This window comes from Uranotaenia lowii, chromosome 1 (assembly GCF_029784155.1).
Source record: "Uranotaenia lowii strain MFRU-FL chromosome 1, ASM2978415v1, whole genome shotgun sequence".
Classification (NCBI taxonomy): Eukaryota; Metazoa; Arthropoda; class Insecta; order Diptera; family Culicidae; genus Uranotaenia; species Uranotaenia lowii.
The window spans coordinates 29,371,307-29,391,521 of NC_073691.1; the positions used below are offsets into that span (position 1 = coordinate 29,371,307).

General features: G+C 30.8%; 1 protein-coding gene across 5 annotated transcripts in view; it reads left to right on the forward strand.

The window, feature by feature from the left end:
* Positions 1-17,700, forward strand: part of LOC129754664 (protein lozenge) — a 168,563-nt gene extending 150,863 nt beyond the window's left edge. For 4 of the 5 annotated variants that reach the window (XM_055750849.1, XM_055750868.1, XM_055750877.1 and 1 more), the window contains 3 exons: positions 8,210-8,311; positions 15,532-15,741; positions 15,803-17,700. In XM_055750849.1, the coding sequence (XP_055606824.1) occupies positions 8,210-8,311; positions 15,532-15,741; positions 15,803-16,611 (1,121 nt within the window). In that variant the 3' untranslated portion in view covers positions 16,612-17,700. The remainder of the gene's footprint in view (positions 1-8,209; positions 8,312-15,531; positions 15,742-15,802) is intronic. The other variant, XM_055750884.1, reaches the window with a different exon arrangement.
* Positions 17,701-20,215: the final 2,515 nt, after the last annotated feature.

Sequence of the window (20,215 nt, forward strand, 5' to 3'; positions counted from 1 at the left end):
AATCGGGCCGGAACGGATCATTACAAAATTTTATCTCAAATATTTGTGCAAGTCCGGATAAAACCGGGCAACCTGACAAGCCGTGAAAAACTGGTATGCTGTTGACTTGTTGAAATATGCACTTTACTTGTTTTTATTCATTTGAATTTATTGAATCAATCGGATTGGTGATCTGTTTACTAGCATTTTAAACACTTATTGTGCTCTTTTAATAGCAGAGGAGCAACAATGTCCAAATCATAATATTTTTTTTTTTTCATTAGATTACATGTCTTTTCATTTTTCGTATCAAAAAAATAACCAGCAGACTGATGATGAGCAAATTTCCTAATTTTCCTTGGATAATATCAATTTACATTACCAATATCCTAACATGATTTCGATTGATCATCGATAAAAATTCTACCTCAGGAGTATCTAAATTGATTTTAAAATCTTTGGTATTTGTAAAATCCAAATTCAAAAAATTAGGAATTTAAACTGTAACCTACATTTTTGACGGAATTTACCAAAAAGTCTTTGAAATTATAGGATTGTACAACAACCTTGCTGATAACATATCATTGGAGAAGGGATTGGCCTAATAGCGGCACGTAATCCTAACAAACGGTGAAATTTCCCTATGCAGAAACAAATCTCAGCCTGGAATGTTGAAAATGTAAACAAAATTCTCAAAAAAACGCATATAAAGCCACTTTTATCAATGAGTTTTTAAAACGATTCTACTTGCAACGCTGAAAAGACAGCGCAGCCACCAAAAAATATTTACCTAAATTTAATTTTTGCTGTGTTATAGCTTTTCAGCAAACAAGTAGCAAATTTTGAAAAATAGGTTTTCGTAAATCGTTAAAGGGCTTTAAAAATTTCACAAATCAAAAAAATTAAATTTTTCAGATATAACTTCTTACTGTGATTAAGTGATATACCGTCAACTGGGGTAAAATGCAACACATTTCAAATTAACGGGCTTCTAAAAACTCACGTTCACAGAGAACCATACCCTCTTTATAAAAAGTTTTAAGATAAGTGGGACATCAAAATTGGTTTCTTAAGTTATTTTTAATTTTTTTACAACATGCGATTTTCACACAAATTTTGCGGTTTTTGGCAATATCTCAAATTTGGTAATATATCAATTTTCCTCAAGTCCGCGAGAACTTTCAACTTCTGCGAAAAAAGTTTTAGAATTGCTATTTATTTTTTTACCCAAACCCCGGGAATTTCAACAGTCTTTTTAAAAAGTTTACAACCAAGTTGAAACTTTAGATATTTTTCAAAGCAAACATAAAAAAAAATGTTGAATCCTACAGACCGGATTCTTTTTTTCAAACTTTCTTCAGTAATGTCACTAGGGATGATTGTTTTTTCAAATTTTTAAAAACTGTATAATCCAACTTTTAAAGACCATTTTTTAAATATGTTTCTCAAAATATTATTCCTTAATTGAATAACTATAATGAACAAATTCAGGATCAGTTTTTTTTTCATGTAAATAGATTTGTTAGCTTATCGATTACCACTGATTGATTGCACTCAAAACTCAACTGCATTTTAAAACTTAAAAAACATCATATCACCAAACTAAAGGGGACAGACAAAATCTAACAAAAGATTAGAGTTCAAAGGCTCCAAATGCTGATTCCATGAGTAGTCAATTAATTTTTATTTTTGTATAAGTTTCTAAAATGTCAAGATGTTTTTATTGAAAAATTTCCTTCTGAAATATTAAAAACTTATCTTTTTCATTATCATTTTTTGTATTAATCTCCAAATAAATTTAATGAACCGTTTATTAAGTTTAATTAAATTTTTTAAGTGAAACTTTTTTATATTTTTTTGTTATATTATTAATAAGTTTGTCTTTGGGTTTCCAATCCTCAATTTCTATGTTTTGAAAAATAATCTTCTTGTAAGCCTAGAAATCTAGTTTTTTGATGAGAAAACATATTTTCTACATTTTGTTCTATCCAGGCCCCGATACTCCAAAAGAATCAGAGCTCCAAATTTTCATTTACTAATTTCGCGCTAAAGAATTAAAAATGTTTGACTGTTTATTATATTAATTCAGCTCTCTTAAATCGATCATCGTTTTTTTAACACTCTATGAAAAAATCGAAAAATGATTTGAAGAAGCATGTTTCATATGCAATGTCAAGCAAAAAAGTATATGCTTCGTGCTTTCAATATTAATAATAAATCTTATTCCCATCATCCAACCTTTATTTTGCCAGACTATACTGCATAAAATTTATTTTCTAGCAAATTTCTTGTTCATTTTGAATAATTAATCAACGACTTACCAAATATCACATAAATTAAAACATTGACTCTGATTGATTTTGAATCGTTTCGGTAAAACGTAGTTTTTTGACTACGTGTGACAACCATTTACTTAAAAAATCCAAAACTGATAGCCGTTAAAAACCTTAAAAAATCAATTCAAATCAAGTTCACCTGTTTGCCTACTCAATTACGAAAATGGTTTTATTTATGAATTTCATTTGAATTGATTTTTTAAGGCTTTTTACGGCTATCAGTCTCGGATTTTTTAAGCAACAACGACTGCAGAAGAAACAGTCGTTTTATCTTAAAAATATCCGTGATAAATAGCCGTTAAAATACCTTTAAAAAATGGTTAAAGAAATCAATGTGCTTATTTGTTGTGCATTTGCATTTTCTTTGTTGATTAAGCTGGAATTTTGCACAGGGTAGTTTTTTGTTTGGGCCTATCTAAAAAATATAGATGATTGTACAGTTTAAATGTCAGCATAAATTTCAAATTGTTATTTTTATATTTAATCCTATTCTCAAAATCTTCTTAAAATTCTTGTATTGAAGGCAAAACTGTTATTGAATTTTAATATATATATATTGGAATAATAACAGTTGATACTAGGATTAATCGATCTTCGATCGATCTCAGAATCTTTTCTACAACAATTTTTCATTTTTAAGGATCGGTTTTGAGCCTTGACCAATCAATTATTTTCAATTTAGTTTTGAATCGATTTGTCGATTCAATCATTGACTGAAGATCGAACAATCCTAGTTGATACTCACTTCGAAGTTTTGTTTAACCCATTAATAAGCTTTAATTTTATGTTTCATTTTATGATATTTTTTGTGTAAAAGTGGTCCCATCATTGTGGCTTCTGAAAAAAGATGTGCAAAATTCATCAGATATTGAGGTTGATTCGAAATTGAATTTGAAAATGGTAATCCGAAACAAGTGATCGATTTCTGCCTCTTAGATTTTGAAGTAAAGAATTTGAATCCAGAAAAAAATGCTGAAACAAAAGTCGTAAGTTGAGAATCTGTTACACAGCTGAGTACGAAAAAATGTTGACTCACAATTCGAAATATACAGTTTAACAGGTTTCTTAGATATAAACTGATATTTTCAACATTGTACTTTTCGTGTGTTTGTATTTTCCGTTCAATATTTCTTTTTGAGCATTACATTTGTTATCTTTTCAAAAATAAAAAAAAAGTTAAAAATTCTCCCAGTTGATTTTACCTCCTAAAACAAAATGAATCTTAAATTAAAAATTGGTTGAGTCTCAATGTCACGAAAAACGCATTTAAAATCTCCTTTTCGATTGTTTGGGTCATTTTCCACGCTTTAATTTGGAGAAATAATGATTCCTGAAATTGTGCAATTTTCACGTATCCCGGATAACGGAAAAAAGCAAACTAGCTTCACCATTATTGTGGAGAACAGCAGAAAGACAGGAAAGACAAATCACATATGGTTTCAGCTCGATGCTTTCTGATGCCACATATTTTTCTTTTTTTTTTGCATCGCTTTCTGGTGGAAACACAGCAGCAAAAACAGAAATTAGACATAAAATATGTTTTCTCCGGGAAGCAGCATCTGAAAGTGTCATTTCAGGGAAGCAGCCTCAAGTCGAAATGGGTTGAGGAAAAGAAAAATCGAGACAACATCTGTTCGAGTGCTTGGGAAAACCACAAGCTAGAGAGAGAGAGAGAGAGAGGGAAAAACTTTTTCCTGCACGTCATCATCCGTGCATATGTGCTTGCTACTATGCTGCTAAAATTTTGTCTCATTCTGTGCTTTGTGTCTCTTGCCTCTTTTTTTTCTGAAAATGGTGACACTTGTCATGATTTCCCAGATTTAAGTCACGAGTGGGGTTTGGTATCGCAGTACTTTGCTTTAATTATTAAAGCACTGCTACTTTTGATTAATGGATTCTAGGTTCCATGTACGAAAGAAGAGCAACTTTTTGAGGAGCAATAAAATTAAAAAAAATACAAACCAATTCGATTTGATATTTTGAACAAAGTTTTTTAATTTTAATAATTTTCGTAATTTTTGTCATTTTTGTCATTTTTGATATTTTTGTCATTTTTGTCATTTTTGTCATTTTTGTCATTTTTGTCATTTTTGTCATTTTTGTCATTTTTGTCATTTTTGTCATTTTTGTCATTTTTGTCATTTTTGTCATTTTTGTCATTTTTGTCATTTTTGTCATTTTTGTCATTTTTGTCATTTTTGTCATTTTTGTCATTTTTGTCATTTTTGTCATTTTTGTCATTTTTGTCATTTTTGTCATTTTTGTCATTTTTGTCATTTTTGTCATTTTTGTCATTTTTGTCATTTTTGTCATTTTTGTCATTTTTGTCATTTTTGTCATTTTTGTCATTTTTGTCATTTTTGTCATTTTTGTCATTTTTGTCATTTTTGTCATTTTTGTCATTTTTGTCATTTTTGTCATTTTTGTCATTTTTGTCATTTTTGTCATTTTTGTCATTTTTGTCATTTTTGTCATTTTTGTCATTTTTGTCATTTTTGTCATTTTTGTCATTTTTGTCATTTTTGTCATTTTTGTCATTTTTGTCATTTTTGTCATTTTTGTCATTTTTGTCATTTTTGTCATTTTTGTCATTTTTGTCATTTTTGTCATTTTTGTCATTTTTGTCATTTTTGTCATTTTTGTCATTTTTGTCATTTTTGTCATTTTTGTCATTTTTGTCATTTTTGTCATTTTTGTCATTTTTGTCATTTTTGTCATTTTTGTCATTTTTGTCATTTTTGTCATTTTTGTCATTTTTGTCATTTTTGTCATTTTTGTCATTTTTGTCATTTTTGTCATTTTTGTCATTTTTGTCATTTTTGTCATTTTTGTCATTTTTGTCATTTTTGTCATTTTTGTCATTTTTGTCATTTTTGTCATTTTTGTCATTTTTGTCATTTTTGTCATTTTTGTCATTTTTGTCATTTTTGTCATTTTTGTCATTTTTGTCATTTTTGTCATTTTTGTCATTTTTGTCATTTTTGTCATTTTTGTCATTTTTGTCATTTTTGTCATTTTTGTCATTTTTGTCATTTTTGTCATTTTTGTCATTTTTGTCATTTTTGTCATTTTTGTCATTTTTGTCATTTTTGTCATTTTTGTCATTTTTGTCATTTTTGTCATTTTTGTCATTTTTGTCATTTTTGTCATTTTTGTCATTTTTGTCATTTTTGTCATTTTTGTCATTTTTGTCATTTTTGTCATTTTTGTCATTTTTGTCATTTTTGTCATTTTTGTCATTTTTGTCATTTTTGTCATTTTTGTCATTTTTGTCATTTTTGTCATTTTTGTCATTTTTGTCATTTTTGTCATTTTTGTCATTTTTGTCATTTTTGTCATTTTTGTCATTTTTGTCATTTTTGTCATTTTTGTCATTTTTGTCATTTTTGTCATTTTTGTCATTTTTGTCATTTTTGTCATTTTTGTCATTTTTGTCATTTTTGTCATTTTTGTCATTTTTGTCATTTTTGTCATTTTTGTCATTTTTGTCATTTTTGTCATTTTTGTCATTTTTGTCATTTTTGTCATTTTTGTCATTTTTGTCATTTTTGTCATTTTTGTCATTTTTGTCATTTTTGTCATTTTTGTCATTTTTGTCATTTTTGTCATTTTTGTCATTTTTGTCATTTTTGTCATTTTTGTCATTTTTGTCATTTTTGTCATTTTTGTCATTTTTGTCATTTTTGTCATTTTTGTCATTTTTGTCATTTTTGTCATTTTTGTCATTTTTGTCATTTTTGTCATTTTTGTCATTTTTGTCATTTTTGTCATTTTTGTCATTTTTGTCATTTTTGTCATTTTTGTCATTTTTGTCATTTTTGTCATTTTTGTCATTTTTGTCATTTTTGTCATTTTTGTCATTTTTGTCATTTTTGTCATTTTTGTCATTTTTGTCATTTTTGTCATTTTTGTCATTTTTGTCATTTTTGTCATTTTTGTCATTTTTGTCATTTTTGTCATTTTTGTCATTTTTGTCATTTTTGTCATTTTTGTCATTTTTGTCATTTTTGTCATTTTTGTCATTTTTGTCATTTTTGTCATTTTTGTCATTTTTGTCATTTTTGTCATTTTTGTCATTTTTGTCATTTTTGTCATTTTTGTCATTTTTGTCATTTTTGTCATTTTTGTCATTTTTGTCATTTTTGTCATTTTTGTCATTTTTGTCATTTTTGTCATTTTTGTCATTTTTGTCATTTTTGTCATTTTTGTCATTTTTGTCATTTTTGTCATTTTTGTCATTTTTGTCATTTTTGTCATTTTTGTCATTTTTGTCATTTTTGTCATTTTTGTCATTTTTGTCATTTTTGTCATTTTTGTCATTTTTGTCATTTTTGTCATTTTTGTCATTTTTGTCATTTTTGTCATTTTTGTCATTTTTGTCATTTTTGTCATTTTTGTCATTTTTGTCATTTTTGTCATTTTTGTCATTTTTGTCATTTTTGTCATTTTTGTCATTTTTGTCATTTTTGTCATTTTTGTCATTTTTGTCATTTTTGTCATTTTTGTCATTTTTGTCATTTTTGTCATTTTTGTCATTTTTGTCATTTTTGTCATTTTTGTCATTTTTGTCATTTTTGTCATTTTTGTCATTTTTGTCATTTTTGTCATTTTTGTCATTTTTGTCATTTTTGTCATTTTTGTCATTTTTGTCATTTTTGTCATTTTTGTCATTTTTGTCATTTTTGTCATTTTTGTCATTTTTGTCATTTTTGTCATTTTTGTCATTTTTGTCATTTTTGTCATTTTTGTCATTTTTGTCATTTTTGTCATTTTTGTCATCTTTGTCATTGTTGTCATTTTTGTCATTTTTCAGTTTTTTTTTGTTAACAAAACGTGAATAAGAGATATAAAACTGAAATTCATTACACCTGATTATTAGAAATGATACCGCGGTATTTTGATAGTTGACGTCAGAACAAAATGGGACATGGGATGACAGAGACAAATTCTCTGAGTCAGAGTTCATGCAGTCCAAATCAACGCACGAACGAATGGACGAAGGCTCTACTAAACTCATTTCCATAACCACAAGCGTTGCCTTCCGGGTGCCGAGAATGCAGAATGATGCACATTTGCCATTATCCGGACAGCTTTCGAAAAACGCAGATACATGTCACTGGTCCCCGTCCCGGGTGCTCAATGAACTGTCTGTGTGTTTGTGTATCGTTTTCAGAAACAGTCGTCAGTCAGTGTCCCGGCAGACAGTGAATCGAGAACATTGTTCCTGGGGCCAGCAAATCTGATTATCATTTAGTTGGGTGGACACTGTTAAAACAAGCTTAATTAAAAAATTGCCAACAATCTTTTATTAACCATGAAGAAGATTTTTATTAAAATTTCGAAACTTTAATTTAACCCATTTAACCCGATTTTTCCTGTGAAATTTCATCACAGTTTTTCTATCAGTGTATTTGACTAAAATAGGCTGCTAACCAGTCTACGAAACCGCCAATGGAAAACGGGACCACATAATTTGGTCACACTTTGAGGACCGGGGAGTACATTCCTGCATGCAGTGTGTAGAGTTGGGACCAAAATCTGCCTACGTCAGTCAAAATACCGATCATCGTTCATTTATTCATCAATCCGTCATTTAATCCTGGACGGACACGTACAGCATCCAGCTGCTTCCAATCACTCAATGTGGTGCCGTCATTCACTTGATTAGATTCTTGTGAGAGATACGTTTTAATTGAATGGAGCGAAGTAGAACACTTATTTTTGCTAATATGTGCAAATTTTAGTATAAAGTTTAGCAAATTACATGAATTTTCACATGGTTTTAATAGATTGTATTTTTTGAGTGTGTTATTGATTTTTTTTACTTATAAAAATATCCACCTTCTCATACCATCCTCTTTCCATCATGGGTACTGTTCTGTTCTCATGCTTAGTTTCGTTTGCAGGGCAGCAGCAGCAGTTCCACTTCGCCTTCGGCCAGCGGCCGTTCCACTTCCCGGCCGATCCGCTGTCCAGCTTCCGAATGCCACCGATAGGTAAGTCGTGAAAAATATCAAAACTTAAGTTCCTGATGCTTGTTAATCGTGACCGTGCTTGAAATGACCATTCTATAAAGCGTACTGCGATCTCAAAAGTTTTCACCCAAAACTTTATAAATTAAATTTAAAGTAATAACGTTACTCATCTTAAATTCACACACTGAATCTAGTTTTTCTCGAGCTCTGACTTTAGATAAACGTGTAATCTATCAATAATGGGTACAGAACATCCAAATAAATGATTAAATAGAGAAAAACGTGATAAATGGCAATTATCTTTACTTACATGAACCTGTTGCATAGAATCTGCATAAATTTGAATATTTATCTGGAAATACACAAAAATTTAACTAAAAACATAATCTAATAGAAGCATACCTTCTAGGATAAAAGTGTTAAAATCGTCATGTTTTAGTAAGAAATGCAGAATGATTCTTCATATTTCAACCGAACTATGTGCTGCAGTTTCAATTACTTTTTATCTCGATATTTTCTGTCTTTGAAAAAATAAGCTTTATAAAAATATACCTTATGAAAACCACTCATCACAGAAATTTCAAAGAATGTTTCCTCCAATAAAGCCTGTATGCCATAATTTCTCACGGTGTTTTTTTAAAGATTTTTTTTAAGAAAAATCTTCAGCTTTCATTATAGATCAGACTTTCCTCTATCCAATGCACTCTTCATGGAAAATCCATCGAGAGGACTGTTCCCTTGATAATAAACTCTAATACTTAATAGAAACAATATTGTGACAACTTTTAGCGATGTTTAATTCTTTGACTAGACATCAAAAAGACAATGGTTCTAAAGGGTCAGTTTTATTTCAAATCGAGACTCTGCTTCAGATTTATCCAAAAAAACTTTTGTTTTTGAAATGAAGTTTTCGAGCTTCAAAAATCAGTTTCAAGTTATTATCAGGGTTGCCGTAATAATAAATAAATATAAATAAAAATACCTGATTTAATGCGCAATCGAGGAACACAATTTTATATTTTATGAGGAATTTAACAATCAAATCAAATATCTTTTTAAGTATATGTTTTTCTTGAGAGTGATAAAAATTGTGAGAACTATTTTTTAGTATGCAGGCGTAACAAACATAGAATTCTTAGAAATAATAAAAAATCCAATTTTTTTTCGGCTTTTCTGACTATTTACGGTATCAAAACCTTTACATTTATCTGATACCAGGATCTCATTCACTTCAGCCGATAAAAAAGGTTTTTCTTGGAAAGGTTGATTATAATTTTTGTTTGTCCTATGCTGAATCAAGGCAAAATTTATAGATTAGTTGATTTTTGTTGGTTAGAATTAAAAATTAAAAAAAAAAAAAGTCGTCTGTTTCACATCTCCTTTCTTCAGGTTTTTAATTATCTCTTATTAATTTTTGGAGACGATGTTATTTGGAACAAAAACACATAAAATGGGAGCATTATGATAATACTTTAGGGGGCGAAAGGGGTTACGACGAATTTCGAAATCTGATACCTAATATACATTAAGCAGATTGGCCCAAAACTGACCTGTGCAAATTTCAGCTCAACCGGTTTTATTTAGGGGTGCCTCAAAGTACTCAAAGTTTTGGTTGTTTTTTACCCTAAAAAAATACCAAATGCTGAACTAAAGGAAATAGGAAAATCGATTTATTTCGATTTAGATGCTAAATGAGTTTAAAAAAGATAAAATTTCGGAATCAGGTGTTATCTAGGAAAAAAATTTGTCAAAAATCAACATTAAATTTTTTTAAAATACCAGATTGGTGAACCAAAGAGAATTCGGAAAATCGAAGATCAAATTTGGATGTCAAATGACATAGAAAAGCAAAAAAAAATTGCTAAAAATCGGCTTTCCTTGACTTAGCTGGTGTCCCTAAAAATGGCTGGTTTAAAAAAAAAAGACTTAGTCCCAAAAAGTTGTCCGTTTGTGATTTTCGAGGGTGAAAAACCTAAATTTTGATCGCTTCGAGGAACCCCTAAATAAAGTCCGATTGAGCTGACATTTTGTCCGGGTCAGATTTTTGGGCCAATCCATAATACGTATCTGGTTGGTTTTCAAATTTAGATCATGAAATGTTTCTCACACATCCATTGTCATCCTTATATGATTTTTTTCTTTAATTTTTTAGCTTCCAGTGCATACGAGCTTATATATGTACATTAGGGTGGCCCAAAATTGTACCATGTCTGGGATGTTGGAGGCTCAAGCTTCAAATCATAGCTTAGGGTGTAAGAAACAATATTTTCTATGGCGGCGACTCAGAAAAATGATGTTTAGAGGTCGACCTGGTTCGATTTTTGGAAAAAGGCCATTTTTTCGAAATTTTGTTCTAATAACATTTTCAGATCTTGAAAAAGTATCAAAAATGTGTCTCTAATATTTTTTTAATTTTCTTCATAATGAAGTTTTAATCTAAAAATTTATTGGGACTATTTTGGACTCTTAATTGGTATGTATGATTTTTTTTAAATTACGCAATACTATGAATTTTTATGAAAAAAAAATTATAGCTCACATAAAAGTGTACTTTGGATAAACATTTTTAATCAACATTAAATTCAAAAGATGCGCAACGTTATGGTGTGCAAGTTAAAAAGTCACAAACTTCAAACTTTCGCTAAAAATTTCTCTATATTATGATGAGAATGAATTTCGAGCAATCTAAACTTTTGATATCAAATTTTTTCATCCTTTTATCGATCCTTCAATCAGCAGAAACAACTATGACTGGTTTCTAGATTTTTATTTTAAATTTATTAAGTGGTTGTAGCCATAACACATTAACCAAACGGTCACCATGTATGGGTAGCACGACCTTCAATCAATAAAAAATCTAGAAACTTGGAATGGTTCTTTCTGGTGATTTAAGGATTGATAAAAGGATGAACAAATTTGATATCAGGAGTTTATTTGGTTCTTAGATTGATCGAAACACATCAACATCATAATATAGAGCAATTCTTTGTAGAAATTTGGAAATTGTGACTGTTTTCCACAGTGAAACTTGAATTACTTTGAAACGAAGTCATAGCTATACACTTTCTTCTGCAAAGTTGCACCTTTTGAATTCAATATTGATTAAAAATCTTAATCCAAAGTATACTTTTTTGTTAGTTTTAATAATTTTTTGTTACAATAATTCATAGTATTGCGTAATTCAAAAAAATCATACATACAAATTGAGAGTCCAAATAAGTCCAAATAAATTTTTATTTTAAACTTTCATTATTAAGAAAATTTAAAAAATATTAGAGACACATGTTTGATACTTTTTCAAGATCTGAAAATGTTATTAGGACAAAATGTCAACAAAAACGGTCTTTTTCCAAAAATCGAACCAGTGCGACCTCTAAACATCATTTTCCTGAGTCATCGCCATATAAAATATTGTTTCTTACACCCTCAGCTATCATTTGAAGCTTGAGCCCCCAAAATCCCAGACATGGTACAATTTTGGGCCACCCTAATGTACACATGCCCTCAAAGATTTTTCAGATTTTATATCATAATTCAGTACTGTAAAAGAATTCAAACAATTTTAATAGGCACATGAAAAATTCAATTGGCATTTACAATTCCTGAAAAATTATAAAAATTATCTCATTTCTATAAATTTTCAAAAAATAAAAATAATTGAAAAAATTGATCTCCATTCATGAGAGGGTTTAATTAAATTAGAAAATGTATTTGAGGCCCTTGGAGCCAAAGGGGTATAAGTGCATTAAAGCTTATTTCGAGAAAACAAGCTTTAAAGTTGTTGTGTTTGGCCATTTCCCATATATTTTTCGAAAATTTACATTTTTCTTTCGAATTTAAAAGTACGTAAATAAAATTCTTAAAATCTGAAAAAATCAGCAATAAAAGCATGAAGTATGAAAAATCATTTGGCATTATTAACTCAAAATCGACCATTTTGTCACTTATACCCCTTTGGTTCTGAGGGCCTCAATTGAAATAAGCAACTTTTATACAAATATTTAAAAAAAAATAAAACAAATTTTTTCATCATTTTTTGGAGAAAAATTTAACATCATCTACATATCTATAGTTGCTAACTTTCCAATATTATTGACGCTTTGTTTCTAAATTACTCTCATATTTTTGCTAATTCATTTAATACAATTTGAATCATTTTTGAACTGGTAGATCTTGATGATCATTAAAATTATTATATCTTGTTAATTGAGATTTATGAATTTTGAAATTTATTTAAAGTTTAAGAGATCAAAACACTGATTCGGTAATTAAAAATATATTTTAAATCCCACTGCTTACAAAAATTTTAAAAATTTCTTTTTTTTCTAATCTGCCTTTAGGATACTAATTTTTTTCAACATAAACTTACGCATTTCAAGTTATGAAGAACGTTAAAGGATTTTTATTATAAACATTAAATTTTGTGCATAGTTTATTTTTAAAATAATCTTGTAATCTGTTTAATTCATTTAAAAACATGCAAAAAGTTCTATATTTTGTCACTCAAAAAAACATAAGCTGAATAAAAAAAGCTCATTTCAACAAGAAGAATCTAAAGAAACGAGATTTATATAGCGCTCAACTTTTCCAACATAATTCCGATTCTACTCCTCTAACCCCCCTTATTTGGAAGTTTAAATGATTTCTCTTTTTTTTTACCAACCAAGTTTGGGGAATCTCAAAAGACACAAATATTCCAAGAAATAAAACGAAAGTTGTGGGAGCCACGGCTCGAATCGAAGAATGAAAATCATCATTTTTGTGGATTTTGTGTGAGTCCCAACATGCTGAATTGTGATCTAAGAACTTACAAAAAGGAGAAAAATAAGAGATTAAAGCCATGATTGATAGGTCGTACAGCTAACTTAGAAAATTTCAAACCATCGTTGAGAAAGAAATGCAATTATTAATCCAATTTTGACCAATTCTTAACAAATGAATGACAGACAAGTTTGGAGGGTCATTACAAAATATAATGATAATAATAGATTAAGGTCTGCAACGAAATCTAAGCTGAGACACACCGAGATTTGGCATTTTATTGCACAGAATCCACTGGACAAAATTCTACAACTCCTTGTTCCTGTTAGTAATCGAAAGTGTAGATAATTTGTTTCAAATATAGTTTTATTAAAAAATTGATAACATTTGAGTTTAACGTCTAAATGTAGCATTTTTACTAAAAGCGAAAAAAACGAGATATCACGTGTATGGTCCGCAATGTGATCAGACTTTTCCTTTTCAAAAAAATTTGTTACAAAAAATTTAAAAACAAATTTTTTTTGCAAAGATATTGCAAAATTTAATTCCTACACAATTTGCTTCAAATAGTTTAGCGCTGTGCAGCGATTGGTTGTGGAAAAATCTTCTTTAAGGTTTTTGTTTCAATAATCCTGTTTTCAGTCTCCAGGGTTTTCTTTGTCATTTCCTATTAGGTTTCTAAGTAAAAGTTTCGTTATATTTAGTTCCATTTCAATGCACCTTGCATCTACTGAAACAACTTATCAGGGAAACAGCATTTTTGGTCTTTCTCTTTCAATAGCTGGTTTTGTAAGGTTTTTGCATCCTCTATTCAAAACATTCCACAGATTTTGCCTATCACTTCTAGTTTCAGTGATGTAGAGTGTGGAAATTTTAAAATTGATCAGTATAATCTTTTAAAATCAATAAACCTTCATAAAAACCAAAAGCTGATTTTAAATCAATTAACAATCCTTTACTAATCAATATAGATATAGCCAATATATTCTTGTATAAGAGATACAATGCTTTCGAAAAATTGAATCCAACGATTAATGGAAATTCCAAAAAATAAGATTAAAACTTCTTCTGACATCATTACAGAAAGTCATTGAATATTGAATGTTAATGATTTTAACTCAATCAACAACTTTGTTGAAGGCTGCGAAATGAAATGACTTACGGTTCAATTCAGTTTGTTTTTTTTTCATAATTTCGTTAAAATTCCCGGATTTTGCATGTTTGAAAAAAAAAGCAAAAAGAAAAGTTCCATAACTTTTTTCCTAGAACCCAAAATTAGTCTCGGTTTTGGGAAAGTTTATCATTGAGTCAATAAGTATTTTTGTATTTAACAGTTTTGTCAAATAAGAACAAAAATTGAATGACAAATTTTTTACCTTTTTTTAAAGCTATCTCAAAAACTAGAGCTGATTAAAAAAAAATGTATTGCATATTTGGATTTAGCGCTCCCGAATAAGTCAAAATTAATTCTAAGATTTGCTTCGAAAATATTTACTCAAAACTTCTAGTTCAGAACAAGGATTATCTTTTGGATTATTTTTTTAATAACTTATTGGAAATCACAGATTTTAAAGATTGATTCTTTTTAATTTTGAATCTTATCTGTTGAATCTTATTATTTTTTCGAGTTGTGATGGTCATGAGTAAGTTAATGATTTTAGAAATCAATTTCCTTATTAATTGTGTATTGTTGGTACTGTTATTATTTCTAGCAAAATTTGAATTTGATGCAAGAACATGAATTCGTTATATTTACCCTTTTTAAGTTTTTTTGATATAAATTGTTCGTCATTAAAAACTGCATAAAGCTGTGTAAGCTATTTGAACCTAAATGTTGTAAACGTTCACCCGCTGAAAAAATCTAAATTAAAAGTGGACTATTGCTTCGAAAACCGAAAAAAACAGCATTTACCTACCAAAGTGGAGGCAATATACATACATATTTTTTACTTCTGGTTAAAGCGATAAGAATATACGATTTGGACGATATTCTTGCAAATACACCTTCTGATTTATAGCAATCTGGTTGCACTGATGGTCGCAGAAAGAACAACAAAGCTGTTCTCTTACTTGACCCACGCGGGAGAAAAAAAGGAACAAAATCGTCTTCAAAATCTGCAAACATGGCGGACTTTCTATCATATCCGATTTAAACCATATAATCCGACTTCGAGTAACGATTTTTACGACGAATTGCGTTAGTTGGAAAAACGATTCGCAGTAACGTTTTAAATGACTTGAGTTATCATTTTGAATGCGATTTCATGTTTGCTGGGATGCAGTATTTTCAAACCATTTCGATAAGAAAGTGAATTTTGTTTACTTTCAGGTTAGAACTCATAACAATTGGCCAAAAAGGCAAACATTCTATCAACTGAGTTACTATTCAAGCTTCCTTCTTTATTTTTCAATAAAGACAGTTTTAAATTATTGTATATTCTGCAGATATATCGTGAAATCCACTATCTTTCTTCTTCCAGACATGTCCCAATTCGGCCTCGGAACTGCAAATTCCCACTGGAGCTACAGCTCAACGGGGCCCTACTCACCATACTTAACATCCTGCACAACTCCAACGGCAGCCCAGTTCAACAACCCCGCCCTCGGCTTCACCTGCTCAAGTGGAGAGCAGAACGCCGGCCAGGACTTCACAACCGGCGGAGCAGGCACCGGTCGAGATTGCGTTCCAAGTGAGTATTTTTCTTTTGAGAGAGATTTTTTATGGTTTTTAAGGGTTTCTTTCACAATCAGTGTTACCAGATTCAACGGCCGCCGATTTGGACCAGCAGCTGAGTAGTTTGGTCGGGACCCAACAAACGGCTCAGATGACCCACCCCAGTTTGATGAGCGCGGGTGGGAATGGAGCTGGAACCGGTGGCAACGGGACCAATGCCAATGGAGTGACCTCTCAAACCTCAAATACTATTACGACGACCAATGGATCGAATGGACTTTTGGTACCGAGGTATCAGAGTAACTCCAGCAATAATGAGTATACACTTCACACGAGTCAAAGCGGTCCTCGGAGTTTGAGTGACTCATCGCAAGCGGAATCTCCAGTCCAGGAAGATCTGTTGTCTTCTAACACGCCAAACTTGGGAACGGGAGCCAACCAGAACTTCTCCAGTTTGGTGGTCAACCAAAGTCAGGCGAACTACGGCACCGGAGGAGGCAGTTGTAACGGATCTTTGTATCCGGTACTTCCGGCTAGTCTCCTCTACTCTCAACTCTACACGGCAGCTAATCAGACGCATGGCTTCCACAATCATCATCTCCAGAACAGCCACTCAACAACCCCCAACTCTTCGATGCATGCCGGAGAACTTCAGAGCGTAATGGACCATCTGACTTCGACGACGGCCTCAGTCGGAGGTCGACAGCATCCGAATCTGATGAGCAATAACCCCCACACGGACCTCTCACTTATCGGCAACTGTGGGGCCATGGCTCGGGGAGCCCTAGACGATTCCGGAGTACGAGCTTTGGCCGGAGGTCGTGGAGTTCCACCCCAGGGACAGGTTCAGTCCGAGAACGGCAACTCCGTCTGGCGACCCTACTGAGGAAAGCTTCAACCGTAGGAACAGGGTGCAATATCCGGGGATTAGGGTGTTTGATCATCCCCTTTTTTTTTTAAACCGGGTCGTTGATTTTTCTGTTACGTTCTTTCTAAGACAACTCACTCAATGGGTGCTTCGGACTTATGGGGGCATTGTTGGGATGGCGTAGTCGTTGAATTTTCAACGTTTTCTCTGTTATGACTCCATTTGTCCAAAAGTATCCGACCTGTAGATACGTGTTTTATCCTCCAGGATAGCGCATTCGATACCAACGGTTGATGTACACTACTGAAAAAAGCAAACCAAAAATCACAATTAACTAATATCATAGATGTTATACCGTACTTTTAATTGTAAAACTTATGTAGCTTAGTACCGAAAGCTTCCATTCAGCTGTAAGGAAGCAACACTAATTCGAAGAAAAAAAAACCTCTACTTCGCAATATGTATACCTTTTCTTGTAAATTTTGAAGAAGAAAAAAAATCTAAAAAAACCAAATCTATTATTAATAAAAATCTTAAGCCCCCAGTCTATTAAATCAATTTTTGTGTAGCCTCTCTTAGAACATGTGATGGAACACAGGTTGCCAATTCAATTGATAAAATAGAAAGAAACTCGATGGAACAGCTAAGAAGACAACCATTAATCCGTTTAGCGTGTAAGTACTGCTAGTTACCGAAAAAAGCTAATTAAACTGTTATTTGTTTACTTTTAAGCAGCTATTAAAGTAAAATTATAAATAAAAACTGAGGAAAGTTCTCCAATTTTAACGTCAAATGAAAGAAAATAATGAAAAAAATGTGAAGAAAAACCCAATCGTAGCCAAAGTAGTAGAGAAAGGTAAAGTTTAAATGAATTTACATCACCCCAAACAGTGCTATATAATTTGTAAGTTTCGAACGGGATCCAAAACTATTGAAATTGATGTGATTGATGAGAAGTCGTTCAAGATAGTCAACCAAGATACATCCGAAGGTTGAAGCTTCCAATGAGATAAAAAATTATGTAAAAAGAAAACAAGATGAACCAGCTCCATAAATTCCTTTCCTGGATCAAGTGATGAATCAATAAAGCTGAGCAATTTCAATGTATTTAGAAGTATTTCAATTATTTTTGATGACAATCCCGAATTAAAAAAAAACAGTGAATAAATGTTTTCTTCATGTTAAAGCATTTAATTCTAGCCATTTTTGATCAGTGTATAAAAATAGTGCACAAAGAGGGAAAAAAGTGTATAAGCCCCAAATAAATTCAGTATCAAATATTGTTACGCCTTTTTAAAAAGTATAATTTAATTATGTCATATTAATAGACTCCTTGAAAAAGCCATAATAAATGCCGAAACGTCGGAAGAAGAAATAAAAATCGATTTTTATCTTTTGACTGAAATCGCCGAAAAACAATTAATTTGAAATTCAATATCCTCCCTCCTACATTGACTAAAACTAAGAAAATATAATATCCTTGATAGAAATTGTCCAGAGAATCAATTGGACATAGTTTCAAACGCCATATAAACTTATGAACGAAAATAAAATGCCTTTTTAACCTCTAATTTCCCTATGTATCGAAAACAATCCAGAAAAACGCTGGTTTGGACTTGAAAATTTTGATCAAAAACAAGCCAATCTTATGTATTTTTTCCCTAAGAATTGAATGAAGACTATAAAAACCACCACAAGCCTAGGAACATGGAGTTATGGCTGATTTTGTCCTCTATTCATCTATTTTTTCAATGGATTATGAAAAAACGCATGTTTGGACTTGAAAATTTTGAACCAAAATAGAACCATTTATGCGATTTTTTTTTAAGAAAACAAATGAAGGCTATTTGAACCATCGCACGTATAGGTAACTGGATTTATGGCTGTTAAACCTTCATTTCCCCAAAATTTTAAGCATAGTTTTGATAAACCCATGTTTGGACTTGAATTTTTTTTATATAAAATGAGACTTAACGTTTGTGATTTTTTAAGGGATATTGAATGAAGGCTTTTTGAGCCACCGCCAAGGTTGCCGAAAAAAAATCTGTCTTTTTGGGAAAAAAAAATTCCGAATTTCTGTGATTCTACCCAGAAATTCTGTGATGGTTTTCTGTTATGCTATTTTCATTATTTTCATTGAAAATACAAGACAAATTGTGTTTTTTTTTACATTTTAGTTGAGGAAAATCAATCAACATTAGAAATCTTATCATACTTTCTCATTAAAAGCAAAAAATATTATTTTTATTTTGGCCAAGAAAAATAAAATTTTTGAAATTCTTTCAAAATTCAAAAATTCTGTGAAATCTGTGAATGTTTCAAAATTCTGTGTTCTGTGACACAGATTCTGTGATGAAAATTATCTCAAAATTCTGTGAAATTACAGATTTTTCTGTGATTTCAGCAACCTTGGCCACCGCACGTATCGGAAACTGGAGTTATGACTGCTTTCCCTACAATTTCTCAACATGTTTTAAAATTTTTCAGAAAAAGCATGTTCGGAATTGAAAATTAACCTACTATTTTCAATTAATTCGGAAAAAGCTTCATTTCCAAAAACTTACGGTTGCTCAAAAGCCTTCAATTGAGGAATCCTCAGAAAAAATCAAAAAACATAAGTCTCATTTGGTTTAATTTTTTTAAATACGAACATACTTTTCTGCAAAATTAAAAAAAATTTAGGAGAATTGAGATTAAAACGCATAACTCCATTTTCCGATTCGTGCGATGGCTCAAATAGCCTACATTTGATTCCTTAAAAAAATTCACACAAGATAGGTCGCATTTGGTTCAAAATTTTCAGGTCTGAACTTACTTTTTCCAAAATTAATATAAAAAATATAGAGGAATTGAAGGTCAAATAAGTCATAACTCCATCTTTCGAAGCGTTTGACATTTCAAATAGCCTTCATATGTTTTCTTGGAAAAAATCACACCAGATAGGTCAAGTTTTGATCAAAGTTTTTAAGAATAAATCAGTGTTTTTCTGGATTGTTTACAAAAAATAAAAAAAAAATTTAAAAAGGGGTTTAAAAGCACTTTGTCTCCATTTTTTAGCTCGTCTGGCGTCTTTTTGTTCATGTGGGAGGAAAGATATTGAATTTATTTACGGTTTATACACTTTTGTCCCAATTACGTATTGGTTTGAAAGAAAATGCGGATCAATTCTTGGATTTTTCACTGAAAAGTTTCGTTATTTGGAACACTTGTGGACTAAAAGAGGGTTTTTTTTTGTCATGTCATGTTATCAGTGAGGCCCCGAAACAGAAAAAGGTGAGTTTTTTCGACGATGAAACAATCGGTTAAAAGATTAGTGATTAAACCTCTCTCACATGAGAGTTCATGAGATAGTTCTTAAATGGCACATGAGGTGCTCTATTCTAAACATAAAATAACAAATTTCTAAACATATTGTTTCCAGTGACAGTCAACATCCTGACTCGAATCTATGATCAAAAACTCAAAAGACTAAAGACAGGTCTAAAGATTTGAGTCAATTATTTTAAGAAAATTTAAAATTCAACCAACGTCTCCAGTTTAAGGGGGGGGGGGGGGGGGGGGTAAGGTCTAACACTTTCGAAAAATCGATTTTTTTATTTTATTATTGTAAAACATTTCAAGA